This window comes from Schistocerca nitens, chromosome 3 (assembly GCF_023898315.1).
Source record: "Schistocerca nitens isolate TAMUIC-IGC-003100 chromosome 3, iqSchNite1.1, whole genome shotgun sequence".
Classification (NCBI taxonomy): domain Eukaryota; kingdom Metazoa; phylum Arthropoda; class Insecta; order Orthoptera; family Acrididae; genus Schistocerca; species Schistocerca nitens.
The window spans coordinates 723,965,801-723,981,856 of NC_064616.1; the positions used below are offsets into that span (position 1 = coordinate 723,965,801).

A 16,056-nucleotide genomic window follows, 5' to 3' on the forward strand; every position below is an offset into this window, starting at 1 on the left:
CATCAAACAAGAAGTACAACAAATACTGGAACAAAATAATGTGCAATCAGAAGAAGAAGAAGAAGAGGAAGAAGAAGAAGAAGAAGCAAATACAGTAATGGACTCAAACATCCCAGAGCAAACAAACAAAGAACACCACGCATCAATTAAACAATCAGAGGAAAACGAAATCTGAAGACAGCCACCAGAACAAGCACAAATAGAACATGAAGTGACACACATGTTAGATATAGAAGAAAAATTTCAGCTAACATATATAGAATACAAAGACACAAATACAGACATTAGACCATTCTTGCATAGACCACCAAATAACCCACAAGTCGAAACAACAATAACAACTATCAACACAATTATACACAAGAAAATAAATGAAAATAAGACTATGGAAGAGTTACAACTACTGGTTTATATAGGAGCACTCACTACACTAAATATACACACTAGGCGGAGATCAGAACAAACCAACACGCAGAAGAAACCCACAAAACCAGCATGGCACCACAGGCTACAGATCAGAATAGAAAAACTGAGAAAAGACATCGGACAGCTAACACAATTTATAAGAAATGAAATACCAGACAAAAAAACGAAAAAGGTTAGGTAAAATCTCACAACAAGAAGTGATAGAGCAATTAGATGAAAAGAAGCAGAAATTGCAAGCATTGGCCAAACGACTTAGAAGATACAATAAAAGTGAAAATAGAAGGAAACAAAACCAAACATTCAATACAAATCAAAAGAAATTTTACCAGACAATAGATAACGCACACATTAAAATAGACAACCCACCAAACATAAGACATGGAACACTTCTGGAGCAACATATGGTCAAACCCGGTACAACATACCAGGCATGCGCAGTGGATACAAGCAGAAACGGACACATTCAAGATGATACCACAAATGCCTGAAGTGATAATTTTGCAACATGAAGTCACCTGAGCAATTAATTCTATGCACAATTGGAAAGCCCTGGGAAAAGATAAAATAGCAAAACCTAAAGATCAAGCAGACACAGCAAACCCAGCAAAATATCGCCCCATAACATGCCTACCAACAATATACAAAATTATAAATGGAAGAACAAAAAGGCTGTTGCAAAGGAGCACGAGGATGTAAAGAGCAACTGATAATAGATGCAGAGGTGACATATCAAGCTAAAACTAAACAAAGGTCGCTACACTACGCATACATTTATTACCAAAAAGCTTTTGGTAGTGTACCCCACTCATGGTTACTACAAATATTGGAAATATACAAAGTAGATCCTAAATTGATACAGTTCCTAAACATAGCAATGAAAAATTGGAAAACCACACTTAATATCCAAACAAATTCAAATATCATCACATCACGGCCAATACAGATTAAGCGTGGAATATACCAAGGAGACTCATTAAGTCCTTTCTGGTTCTGCCTTGCTCTGAACCCACTATCCAACTTGCTAAATAATGCAAATTATGGATACAATATTACTGGAACATACCAACACAAAATCACACATTTGCTATACATGGATGATCTAAAACTACTGGCAGCAACAAATCAACAACACAACCGATTACTAAAGATAACAGAAGTATTCAGCAATGATATAAATATGGCTTTTGGAACAGACAAATGTAAGAAAAATAGCATAGTCAAGGGAAAACATACTAAACAAGAAGATTACATATTGGATAACCACAGCGACTGCATAGAAGCGATGGAAGAAACAGATCCCCGACAACTAAATTTATATGGTTCTTCTGTTTCTTGTTTCACGATGTTTCATATCAATATTTAACAAAGTTGACTGGATCAAGCAGCATGCCAATAATACAATATTTTATCATCTTATGGGCACTGTAGTTCAAAAGGTCAGTGCTAAACCTAATGATGATTTAGGCCTCCTTTTGTATCCAGATAAGAAGTGACCTTTCCTAGACTCATCTGTTTGCCTGGTGGCACGAAGTAAATAGTTATGGTATAGGATTGGTGTTGTCATAAACTTATTGTGGTCAGCAATGCCTCATAAATTGTACAAGCATCTCTTTACTGGATTTCCTGATTTACAGTCTGTTGTGCCTAAATTAACATCAGCTTCGCAAAATATGATTGGATGTTTGTTGTAGTTGTTTTAGGCTGAAATCAAAGTTGTGTAGTTATGTTGCTATTTCTTTTGTCCAGTAGTATGTGTCCTAGCATGGTCTTTATGTGTAGGGACTTGAGAAAGTAAGTTACCTATATCGTCTCACACCAAGGCAATTGCACAAGAAGAGTGGCACGTTGCCAGAAGAGAGTACATGTTCCAGATTTCCTGCAGACAGTTCTGCTGTGGTACAGATAAACTGGTGCATCTCAGTGTGCGAGTGAAATAGCATTGCAAATGGAAATGTGCTCCAAAGTATGTGGAACAGTAAAATTCTTGTGGGCAAAACATCTAAATTGCATGCTGATTCACTGAAAAATTCTGGCAATGTATGAACCATATGCAATGTCAAGTACAGTAGTGGTGAAAGGGTGTCAACAATTTGTTCATGACAGCAGAGATGTGGGTAATGTTGATCAGAAGGTCTAAACTTGCACCATGTGATTTCCATATTTCTGGTGATTTCCATCTTTCTGGCAAACTGAAAGAACGTTTAGATGGAAAGAAATTTTCCAATGATGGGAACAATGAGACAACCGCTCTCGAGTGGCTTAGTGAAAAAGAAGTGGGCTTCTATTGTGGAGGAAATGAATGATTGGTAGAATGTTCTAAGCATTTTTTTATGGAGATTTGGTGAATAGGTTGAAAAATAGTGTCGTGTATCTGTGTCACTTTGAAGTGAAGTGCAGCATTCAGTAAAAGTTACTTGGCCTGTCATAATAATGTGTAAATTACTTTTTGAAGTTCCTCACAATTGCACTGAGTGTCTTGTGACAGCAATGTAAGTAACCTAATAGTGGTGGTGGTGGTGACTGAAAATTATCTGGCTATGCTTTAACAATTATGCTGTTCAGTAATCTGTTCCCTCCGCCTCCCCCACTCATGTCCCTGTCTTAATCCATAAAATTGAACATGCTGGAGGCTATACCAGAATATTGTGCTGTTGATGGTCACGAATGTAGTATGGGGAAGAAAAAAAAAAAACAACAACACAATTCCAGCTGTCTGAAAATTTTATACCAGTTGCGCCACAAGTCTGTAGACCTGTGAGGTTTCTGTTTTAAAATGGTTTTAAACATCTGTGGTTTTTTTCCACCTTGTAAAAATGTTTTGCAATAAAATGTATTAAGTATAAGGTTTCTAAGGAAATGGAGCAATTAAGCAACTTGACTTATGTTTATGTTCTTAATTATATCTAGATTTTGTCATAATTTTCTGACTATACTGCAGAGCAGCAATAACTTGTGGCTAGAAGAATCAGATTAGTTCTCCTACCACTCATCTTCCCTTTGTTCCAAGTGCCAAAGTGAAGCCTTTGTTGTAGTGTGGCTTGGTTTGTGATAAGTGCACACTGTTGTCAGTCCCATTTCCACAACAAATGCCATCCAAGAGTCATTGTAGAAAGTAAAGACTACCAAATGAACCCCTATTGTTAAGTGTTAATGTGGTAACACTGTGCTGGGTTCAAGCTGCTGACAGCATGGCTGGGCAATAGTTTGCCAGGGTCAACTCGATGAGCACGGTCCAAGGGCTTCCAGCATGTGACAACTGAAGTGTGAAATGAGAACACTAGTGGGGGAAGTCTGAAAAAAAGGTAGAGAGGGTTACTTCTATACTTGCCCCTCCAGCTGCCAGTTCTGCTGTTCTTCAGTATAGTGTTAACCATCAATGACAGGAGACATTGTCAGAATTTATGAAGGCAGGTATTTACTCTGATGTAGATGGGCCTGAAAAATGGAAATTTGGACCATGGAGAATATTTGAACTGTTGTGTTTAAACAAATGTACATTTCAGCTATTTGTTTCATTTTTAACTGCAAATTTTTGTAAAGCAGTAAACATCAGATTGAATATTCAACCCACTAGCCTGTGATGATACATCCCACTAAAAGAGATGAAGCATTCATTAATCAGAAAATGATGCCATAAACCAGGGTCTAATCTGAAAGTGGGAATAGCATGAAAATAATTACAGCTATAAAAGCCTGCATTGTATAAGTTTTAATTGTGGCTATAGTGTATTAAGGTTCTTAACACCCAATGTTAAAACACATTAGTCTCTAATGGAAATCATTTAAAACAGGAATAAGTGCATTCATTTACAATGTTGTTGAACTCTGTAATTTTACAAATGTGAGGTTTATTGGTTATTAAGTGTGGCCCAGAATATGGAAACATGTTTTATCTCATCAAAACAGCTGTTAATCACATTTCCTTTGAGTAAGAACTATTTTCATTAATTAGTAGAAGAAATATATCGTTAGAGTCTCTAATTACTTTTAAAATTTTGTGACTTCAGTGGTATGTGTTGTTTTTGCAGTAACCCACGATTGGGCAAAACTCGTGGAAGAAGTCCAGAACTACATCAAGTCTCTGAATTTTAACTATCGAAAAGAATTAAGAACTAATAAAATCACATACCATAATGCATTTGCTGAATTTGAGGATGCTCATCGTATCAAGGTAAAATTGCTTATTTTCACTTTGCATCTTATCTCCTGTACTTCATGAATCTACCTTAATATTGTTGTGAAACTTTGTATGTATCCAGAATTTTATATAAATCACTGATCCATATAGCTTAGTATCTTCATATGTTTTGTATAAGGTTCACTCTGAAAGTTGAGAAACTGTTGTATGACTGTTCATCTTTAGAAACCGTATGTGAAAAAAACCTCACCCTGGTGTTCTAATTGCTATTCCATCCATTAAAACCAATTGATGTAGGCTTTGTGGTTGGCTCCTTTTGGGAGACCCTTTTAGTAGACATCATAAACAAATAACGTTGTTCTTGAACACTCAGTGACAGCCAGAGATGGGTTCTTTCACTGTTGAGGCAGGAAGGAATTGCATGCACCCAAATAATGTGTTTGGAATGTTAGAAGAAGTGTCTTGACCTGAGGCTCCTCAAACAGGAACTTCATTTACAGCATGTGGTGCACTAGTGTGCTGTCATGGTGGAGAAGAATCTCGTGCATACCTGATTTTGGAAGTTTCTCCTTAACATATTTGAAGAATTTCTACAGACCAACTTCAAAATATCAACAAGAATCACTCTCTTCCTTAAAGACTTAAATGAAAAAAGGGCCATCTACACTCATACAGACTTAAACCTCATGGATGTGCACTTTCTTAATGGTTTTTGAAGGTATGTTAAGTGCCGATGCCTGACATGAGTGTGTTATCTGTGAACAAAGCCAGCGTTGTCGCAAGTGGAGCACTGTATAAACATCAAGAACATAAGCCAGAAAGTTAGTGCCCAAAGCAGCTAGGTGAGATTTAACTGAGCTCTTGTGATATACCGTACTGGGTGTGACCGTTCACTTAGAACCAAGCTTTGCTAGCAGAGACCCGGTAGTCACATGTCTGGTGGCACCTGACTGTCTCTAACTGTAATGCCTCCACTATCATTCTTGACCACTGGTGGGGATATTAAACCCCTCCCTCTGAAATAGGAACATAGGGTCGGTGAGTCAGGAAAGCCGAGAGATAGCACTGTCTATAAGTGGATTTGAGACTATTGACTAAAGGCTTATCCTGGCAAAAGGCCCGGTAAAGGGCTGTGGGGGCAGTGGAGGTGTCAAGATGTCCACAGCATGATAGTGTTCCTTTGCCAACAGGGAGCATTTCCATCACCTTGAATTCTGAACTATAAACCTTCACCCACTTGTGTGTGAGTAAGGATGCAGACGTGCAGGTAATTCCTCATTGCAGGAGGCGCAGGGAGAAGCTGAGAGTTCTTTTTGGAGGCAACTTTGTTGTTTGGTCTGGGGGTCTGAGCCAGAGGCAAGGGCACAGGTGCCGACTGCAACTGGCTGTAGTCAAAGCTGATTGCGGTGTTGGGTCAGACAAATGTGCATGGCCCTCGATGTCAAACAGCTTGCAGTCTCTGTGGCACACGATTACATCTTCAGTCCACCCTGGACACTGGCTGAATGTGCACTACTGGTCATTAAAGTTGCTACACCAAGAAGAAATGCAGATGATAAACAGGTATTCATTGGACAAATATATTAAACTATAACTAACATGTGGTTACATTTTCACGCAATTTGGGTGCATAGATCCTGAGAAATCGGTACCCAGAACAACCACCTCTGGCCGTAATAAAGGCCTTTATACGCCTGGGCATTGAGTCAAACAGAGCTTGGATGGTGTGTACAGGTACAGCTGCCCATGCAGCTTCAACACGATACCACAGTTCATCAAGAGTAGTGACTGGCGTATTGTGACGAGGCAGTTGCTCGGCCACCATTGACCAGACATTTTCAGTTGGTGAGAGATCTGGCGAATGTGCTGGCCAGGGCAGCGGCCGAACATTTTCTGTATCCAGAAAGACCCGTACAGGACCTGCAACATGCGGTCGTGCATTATCCTGCTGAAATGTAGGGTTTCGCAGGGATCGAATGAAGGGTAGAGCCGCGGGTCGTAACACATCTGAAATGTAACATCCACTGTTCAAAGTGCCGTCAATGCGAACAAGGGGTGACAGAGACATGTAACCAATGGCACTCCATACCATCACGCCGGGTGATACGCCAGTATGGCGATGACGAATACACGCTTCCAATGTGCGTTCACCGCAATGTCGCCAAACACGGATGCGACTATCATGATGCTGTAAACAGAGCCTGGATTCATCCAAAAAATTACGTTTTGCCATTCGTGCACCCAGGTTCATCGTTGAGTACACCATCGCAGCCGCTCCTGTCTGTGATGCAGCGTCAAGGGTAATGGCAGCCATGGTCTCAGAGCTGATAGTTCATGCTGCTGTAAACGTCGTCGAACTGTTCATGCAGATGGTTGTTGTCTTGCAAACGTCCCCATCTGATGACTCAGGGATCGAGACGTGGCTGCACGATCAGTTACAGCCATGCGGATAAGATGCCTTTCATCTCAACTGCTAGTGACACGAGGCTGTTGGGATCTGGCACGGCGTTCCGTATTACCCTCCTGAACCCACAGATTCCATATTCTGCTAACAGTCATTGGATCTCGACCAAAGCGAGCAGCAATGTCGCAGTACGATAAACCACATTCGTGGTAGGCTACAATCCAACCTTTATCAAAGTCGGAAACGTGATGGTATGCATTTCTCCTCCTTACACGAGGCATCACAACAACGTTTCACCAGGCAACGCTGGTCAACTGCTGTTTGTGTATGAGAAATCGGTTGGAAACTTTCCTCATGTCAGCACGTTGTAGGTGTCACCACCGGTGCCAGCCTTGTGTGAATGCTCTGAAAAGCTAATCATATGCATATAACAGCATCTTCTTCCTGTCGGTTAAATTTCACGTCTGTAGCATTGTCATCTTCATGGTGTAGCAATTTTAATGGCCAGTAGTGTATAAAACCAGGCACAAGAGCCTCATGCCTATGTGGGGCACACTGCAAGGGGCACAGGAAGTGTAACGGCATGCGATGTCTGTGTCCATGCAGGATTTAGCTGGATTGACCCTGTTAAGTGGTGGACCTACATGTCACGAGGAAACTGTGCAAGTCATCCTATGTCGACGACATTTGCAAGGCCTTCTGCATCTGTGTTATGAGGGTACAGACTGTCCACTCAGTCTATGCCTTTGAGGTGGAGTGATAGAGGCGGTGATCAAATGGTTGACACTGTTGCGTTTACAAAAGGCCTTGAACTGAATTGATGTAGATTGGGACCCTTTGTCAGGCACCAGGCACTAGATGCCCACTCAATAGCAAAAATCCTCTCAAGGGCATGATTGTACAGTGGTGTTGGTGAAAGGCATGCACACCACAAATGGGAAGTTACGGAGTGTGTCCACCACTATCAACCACATAGTGCCCTGAAATGGCCTCACTAAATAGACATAGACTCTCTCCCAAAGGTGGTAAGGGTAGAACCACAGTGAAAAATGTTCAGGTTGGGATGCTTGATTGAGGGAGCAGGCATGGTGGGAGTGAATGCTTATTTAATATCGGCTTCAATGCTGGGCTAGTAAATGTTGGATGTGCCCCACCTCAACAACCTCCCCCCCCCCTTCCCCCCACCGTCATGCATGTCATCCCCCAGTGTGATGCATGAAGGAGCTGGGGAGGATGCAGGGGCGCTCCGGTGGTGGAATGACAACCCAGCATTCAGTTCTGGACCACTGACAAACCCTTGTGCAGGACTGGGTCATAAGATGACACTATGCTTAACTTTTGCATCATCAATGAGAATTCATCCAAGGTTGTTGCAGCAGTTGGTACAATGCAAAACAAACTGTTTTCTGGCAGTTGAATTCCGTTTTGTGGCCAAGAGGAAGGCAGTACATGGCGTCTGCATTGGCATGTTGGACAGTAGAGCAGCAATGCGTTTCCTAATGATACCTCCTTGAAAACAATGCCCAGCACTGCAGATTGTGCACACTTATCCAGGAGCTTAGGCCAATGCCCAAGGGTGGTCATTCAACAGGTCATATTTCCTGCCGTACAAATATACATAAAACCTCTTGTCTCCATAAATGATCTCTAAAGCCGCCTCCTCAGTTTGGTAGTAGGTTAGCTGATAGCATTTAACATTTAGAGGTAAATGCAGCTGGGCGACAACCACTGCAGTACCGTACTTGGACACAGTCATTGGTGGAGCTAATGTCATAACTGCCATATTTAAAACTAGCAACTGACGGGAAGCATAAGCAAGAGGCAGTTGAAGATACTTATCCTTTAAATCTATCTTCAAATAATACTGACTGCTTGCCAATTTAGGCAGTAACTCTTCTGTGTGAGGCAGGGATGGACTTAATAATAGACTTAAAATCACCATAAATACATTATGACCAGTTCGGTTTTTAATGACCACCATAGACATTGCTCTCTCACTGGTGAAAACCAGAGTAATGTGTCTTGGTCCTGGAGCCATGTGATTTCTGCCTGAACAGCCTTATGAACTGCAAAAGGAAATGGATGACCTTGGCAATATTTAGGCTTTGCAGAAGGCTTCAGAGATATGTGAGCCATTGAAGTACATGCACACCCAAGTGATGATTAAAAAATCTCCCTATACATCATACACAGTGCATAAAGATCAGAAAAAGGGACCGTGGTTGACACTAGGTTAATGTTGCTCCTTTACTGTTGGCCCAAAACTGGTAAAGGCATATAAGCCGAAAATGTTAGTAATGCACCACTAAGTAGATTAGTATATGTTCAGTGTTTTTGTAGTTAGCCACCAGTGACAGTTATTCAGTGGTCCTGTGGCAGTAAGAGAGTATGCAGCACTGAGCCGATTGCAGTGTGGAGGCAAACTGAGCCGGCTGTGTGTGTCCTCGATTAAAAACACGGCAGTGCTGGTGTCCAGCTGGAATTCGATGGACTGACAAATTAGTGTTATGTCCAATGTGATCTTTCGTGGCAGCATTGAAACTGATGGCTCCGCAGCCATTGTCCTCGTGCCACAGCTGAGCATGCAGCCAGTGTGCCACTCGTTGACACAGGACAGCCAGGTGACCACTTCTGCTGCAGCCCCAGCAGTCCGTCACACGATCCAGGCATCAACTTCATGTATGCCTGTTACTGCAGCCAGGACCGGACTGAAACTTCTTTGACTTGTGCAATATACATATGTCTCAAGAAGGGCGGGCAAATCTCCCCAGTTAAGATTACAAAAAAGGTCAACCGACGTTGTGGAGGGAGTACAAGAATCGATGTACTTACGTCTCTCGAGATGCCGTTAATCTGGGTGCCCTCAAACTTAGGTGAGACTTAGAGGCAGAATTAGAAGAAGATGAGACAGAATCATCAAATGACACTGTTTGCAATGTGACTAACAATTTGGGAAACCTGAATTTCATTCGTAAGTCTGCTGAGCTGCTGCAGCGACCCCAAAAGATGTAGCAATTTTAAGCACTTTACCAATACTAGGATTGGACTTGGCCAAAGCTTTAGCTGTGACCTCCCTGTCAGGGATCTCAAATCAATGATTCCATGTACAAAGCTTTACATTCTGGCATCTGAAATTGCACTTGGATGGGAGGCCCTGCAACTCAGCAGCCCAAGCTGCGTAAGACTTTCTGTGTTGTTTGTCACACTGATTAAACTGGAACCTAGCAGCAAGGCACATCTGATTTGGATAACAGAGCAGAGAGGTCACTGGAAGACAGTTCACTAGGCTCTGAGAGTGGTTGCAGTTTCTAAATAATTACGTATAAACAAATACAGAAAGACGAAAGCAAAGCACTGTGCTAGCTACTAGAAATGCTATAAGCAAATTAATACAGTTCAGAATGGTGGAGGTAGACGTCCCAGCTCTCTGCAGACTTGCATAACGCTGCGAACAGTGGTGGTGATCTAGTTATGGCCTATCGATTAATGTGGGAGTTGTAGCTGACAAACAAGCTGCAGGAGAACGACCTGCTGTTCTTTGTGCTGTTGCTCTTGAGGCACAGCTGTTGCTGTTGGAGTGACAGCTGTTGCTGCAAAAGATTTATAAACTCGAGATCCATAACACGAGCTGGAAGTGAACACATTGCCATAGACACAATAGGCTAAGAATTTGTTGCCATTAAAGTGTCCACGTGTAATACAAACTTGTGAACCCGTGAACAAAGCCAAGGTTGTTTTGAGCATAGCACTGTATAAACAAGAAGAATGTAAACCAGGAATCCACATCCAAAGCAAGGTCAAAATCCGAATAGCAGCTGGGTGAGATTTAACCCAGCTCATGCTGTGTCCTACACTACACTACACTACACTACACTAGACTGGGCTGTGGCCACTCACATGGAACCGAGCTGCTATTGGCCAAGACCATGTGACCTGATGGTCGCGCCTCTGATGGCACCTGACTGGGTCTAACTGTAGTGCCTCCACTCCATTGATAACGTCCACTTCCAGGGATATTAAAATGTGTACCTTTTATCTGCTGCTTTTTTAAAAATATTCATGATGGGAAACATGAATGATTGATTTTGAACTTTATGGTCAGTACCACCATAAAAATTAATGATAGTGTATACATTTACTTCACACAGTCTCAATCTGTTCAATGTGTCGAACACATGTCTGTACAGTTTTAATTTACTTTTACTGATGATCTGCATGTGCATTGACAACCAATCACCAGTGTTGGACTGCAAAACTTTGCCGATAAACTATCAGTCACATTTGTAACATTTATCAGTAATGTCTTGTCACATAATTTTGATACTGAAGGGACGTTTGTTTACATTGGTTTGTCAATTGCTTCTTGATTTTGTACTTTTCATAATTGTAGCCATCCTGTGTCTGCAACGAGATTGAGAAAGAAATGTATAAATTATTTCTTGCTGATGGTATAAAAGACTAATAATTTCTCACTAAAAAGTGTACATTCAAAATTTGTACCATATAAGTTCTTACTCTTTCATGTATCAGTGGTTTTAGTTATGTAATTGGGATTGGAATACTGAAAGTACTTCTTGATGAATCTTTTACTCTGTTTTAAAACATCGTACTAGATTAAAACTGTTTGTCAGACTGGGATTCAAACCCAGTATCTCACCTTTCGAGGACAATTCTCTTACTGAGCTATCGAGGCATGGCTCATGACTTATCCCCAGAACTTTACTGCTGCTAGTTCTGCTAGTACCTATCTCCTGCTTTCCGCACTTTTGAGAAGCAATTAGGAAGAGTGTTAGAGGTGAAGCTGTAAAGACAGGTCTTGAGTTGTGACTATGTACACAGCTGGTAAGTATGTAGCCCATGAAAATACAAGGTTTTGGGTTTGAGTCCTGATCCATCCACAATTTTAATCTGCCAGGAAGTAATTGAAAGTATTGTTATTAATTAATTGTGTCTAGTTTTCTACTATACTAAGATGTTACTAGAAAATTAAGTAATGATTTAATTTGATAGTTATCATTTGTGGTATAAAGAAGCATTGGAATTAATATTGCTGGTTCTGAAAAGTGATATTAATGGACACCTATTTGTGTAAAAATTGTTATAATCAAAACAGCTTTATTTTATAAACAGTGGAATGAATAAATATATCTGCTCATCATGAAGTGGATATATTATTCAGCACACAAGGTACCAAGACAACATGGGATGTGTGCATGCAGAGTAAAAGGAAGAAGAGTGAAAGTTCATAAGCAGTGTTATCATGTTCCATTTATTGTTTATTTGCCTCTTTACTGCTAAACATCTACTATGCAGTAATAGTTGCCAATATTCATTCCACTGTTTTGTATTACACCTAGGCTTTCTCAGGATCTTTAAAACAAAGTGGTGGTAAATTTGATTTCAGATGCGAAATATTAAAAACGAAGTCTCAACTCTCACGGCTCAAAATTTTGTAATAGCTGTCGGTGGCCGTCCACATTATCCTAATATTCCTGGTGCGAAGGAGTATGCTATAACATCTGATGATATTTTCTCTTTGAAGTACAATCCTGGGAAGACAGTAATAGTTGGGGCCTCTTACATCGCACTTGAATGTGCTGGCTTTTTAGCCGGATTTGGGCTGGATGCAACTGTTCTGGTGAGAATACATAATTCCTTTTCTACTAGAAACCCATTTAGTAACAACTAGTAAGTTACTTTTAACTATGTAAAAACTTAAAATTTCAAAGTATATTTTCTGTAGTGTGAGCTTGTTTTATATGCAGGTATTTGAGTGACGAAAAAGTAAATTAAGGGTTAACTTCAGCATTGTTTCAGAAATATCCAAAACAGCTCATTTTCACACACAGGTACGATCCATACTGCTGAGAGGCTTTGATCAACAAATGGCTGAAATGATTGGGAGCCACATGGAATCCCAAGGAGTGAAATTTATCAGAGGGTGTGTCCCTACTGGCATTGAAAAGATTGAAGACGGTGCTCCACCAGTTTTAAAGGTATCACAGTGTCCCACATTTGTTTGATCTTTTATAAGGTAGTGTCATCAGGAAATAGCATTTTATTGACTTTGTAAGTGGTAAGTAAATAGGAAGATAGGTATTTGTACAAGGGAGTGGAAACAGATAAAAGAATCACATAATTGTTATGATGTGAAAGTGCAGAGATTCCATTTTTGTCTGCTTTTCATTAATGTCATCACATTCCAAAATTATTTCCATCTTTGGATCAGCAATGCCTAATTGGAATGTACTACTTCCAAAGAATTAATTTCTCTCTGTTCACTAGCTGCACTGTAACTTATTGTCTGGTATATGGAAGATGATATTTATTTCACCACACATTTGTGCTTCTCCATGTACAAATCATTATTCTTTACAGGTTCATGCAGTAAAAGGTGAAAAACGAGAATTAGTTGAGATAGTGTGTAATACCGTTCTCTTTGCAACTGGACGGAATGCATGCACTAGCAACATGGGCTTAGATAAGATTGGAATAGCACTGAATAAGTCGTGAGTATTTATAGCAGTTTCCATAACAGATAATACCAAACTTTCAGCAGTAATAGCTAGAGAAGATGTGCCGAGTTTCCTCCTGTTGTCTGAGCTTTGATTTTGACAAGATTTTTGAAGTATAATTAATGATTGTAAAGCTGTTTACATTATTTTGTATTCTGGCATAACATGTTTTGTGTATATTTTGCAGGAATGGAAAAATTGTAGTTGATGAGTATGAACGCACATCAGTCAACAATATATTTGCAATTGGAGACGTAATTGATGGAAAACCAGAGTTAACACCAGTAGCCATTCAAGCTGGGAAGTTATTGAGTCGGGTATGTTTGTTGTACTTGACAGCTCAGGAGCGAACAAACAGTTTAATTATAGGTCATTATGGTGTAGAGTACTTTTTTTAAGTCGTCAGTCTTCTGCCTGGTTTGATGCGGCCTGCCACAAATTTCTCTCCTGTGCCAACCTCTTCATCTCAGAGTAGCACTTGGAAGCTGCAATGTCCTCAATTACTTGCTGGATACATTCCAATCTCTGTCTTCCTTTACAGTCCCCGCCCCCATCTACAGCTCCTTCTAGTACCATGGAAGTTATTCCCTGATGTCTTAACATGTGTCCTATCATCCTATCCCTTCTCCTTGTCAGTGTTTCCCACATATTCCTTTCCTCCCCAACTCTGCAGAAACTCTCCTCATTCCTTACCTTATCAGTCCACCTGATTTTCATCATTCATCTGTAGCACCACCTCTCAAACACTTTCTCTTTTATTCTGGTTTTCCCACAGTCCATGTTTCATATCCATACAATGCTGTTCTCCAAATATACATTCTCAGAAATTTCTTCCTTAAGTCAAGGCCTATGTTTGATGTTAGTAGACTTCTCTTGGCCAGCAATGTCCTTTTTGCCCATGTTAGTCTGCTTTTGATGTCCTCCTTGTTCTGTCTGTCATTGATTATTTTGCTGCCTGGTTGGCGTCTGCACTATCACGACACTTCGCAAGAAGATGAGTACTTCAACAATGACAACTGGCTTTAAACCAGAGAGCTTTTCATCAGTACAATATTCTTGTTGAACTCATGATGGTATTTTTCCTGTCTCATATTCCACCATACCAGGTGGAACAGTTTTGTCATACAACTTTATTTGTTGAATTATTATATTTGCCATTGACTGTATTGTTTATTACAATATCCATAATTGCCATTTTGACCTTAGGCCATTTTAAAGTGGTTACATGTGCTGAAAACACAGCTGTAATTATTATTAATAAAAGTGTGAGAACATGGCTCGTATCAGCCTTGACCACACACTTGTTATGCTGACTGTTGCTGCTTTTTTGGCATCTGTAATTGCTTGAAAATAATCTAAGGTTGAAATTGCAATACTGGGTAATGTAATAAACAGTGGTGTATATGAAATCATTTAAAAAAAGTTTTGTCGCGGTATGTTCCCTCAAGGATCTAAATAAATTTGAGGGAATGTAGTCTACTCCAGGTACCTTGTTTCAACTTCAGTCTTCCAGTGGTCTGTCAAATTCTTCTTCCAGTATTATATCTCCCATCTCCGCCCTCTTCCCTTTCCATAATATTGGCTTAAAGTTCATTTCATTTGTGTAACCATTCTATCTATTCCTTCTATCAATCGGGCTTCCTTTCTTTGCTTAGTATTTGCTTGGCACCTTCCCATAGTCATCCATGTTTGTACATTATTTGCATTTCTCCTCCAACCATTCCTGCTTTGTCATTTTACAGTTTCTGTCAATCTAATTATTTACACATCTGTGTTCCCTTTTACCTGCTTTACTCACTTTGTTCTTTTAATATATTTTCTCCTTTTGTTATCCAGTGATTTCTAATACGCATTTCCTTTTTGTCTGTTTGATCATCTGTTGCCTCCACAATTTCATCTCTCAGGGCCATCCATTTGTCTTCTGTTGTACTCGTATCCCCCCATTTCAGTTATTAATTACATAAAGCTCTCTTTGAGCCTCTAAATAACCTGTGGTTCATTTAATTTATGTTTATCCTTTGTTCTCTGTTTCCCACCTTCATGGAATTTTTGTAATTTTAATCCACAGTTAATTACTACTAAATTATGGCCAAAGTCCACATCTGCCCCTAGAAATGTTTTGTTGTTTGGCAAATGGCTCTGAGCACTATGGGACTCAACTGCTGAGGTCATTAGTCCCCTAAAACTTAGAACTAGTTAAACCTAACCAACCTAAGGACATCACAAACATCCATGCCCGAGGCAGGATTCGAACCTGCGACCGTAGCGGTCTTGCGGTTCCAGACTGCAGCGCCTTTAACCGCACTTCAGCCGGCTTTTGTTGTTTAAAATGTGGTTTATAAATCTGTCCTATCATTACATAATTCATCTGAAACCTTCCAGTACTCAGTTTCCTCCACATATATGATCTTTCATGATTCTGAATCCAGAGGGGTAAATTATGCTCTGTGCAAAATTCTGCCAGGCGGCTTACCCTTTGATGGCCCCCCCCCCCCCCCCCCAGCCTATGTTGCAATTTTCTTTCTTTTCCTTTCACTACTATTAACTTCCAATCACCCATCACAACTAAATTT

At 40.3% G+C, this 16,056-nt stretch overlaps 1 protein-coding gene across 1 annotated transcript in view; it reads left to right on the top strand.

Moving 5' to 3' along the window:
• LOC126248691 (thioredoxin reductase 1, cytoplasmic-like) overlaps positions 1-16,056 on the top strand; it is an 89,762-nt gene that overhangs the window by 58,077 nt on the left and 15,629 nt on the right. The window contains exons 5-9 of the mRNA XM_049949973.1: positions 4,455-4,597; positions 12,373-12,606; positions 12,818-12,964; positions 13,347-13,477; positions 13,671-13,800. Of these exons, the coding sequence (XP_049805930.1) occupies positions 4,455-4,597; positions 12,373-12,606; positions 12,818-12,964; positions 13,347-13,477; positions 13,671-13,800 (785 nt within the window). The remainder of the gene's footprint in view (positions 1-4,454; positions 4,598-12,372; positions 12,607-12,817; positions 12,965-13,346; positions 13,478-13,670; positions 13,801-16,056) is intronic.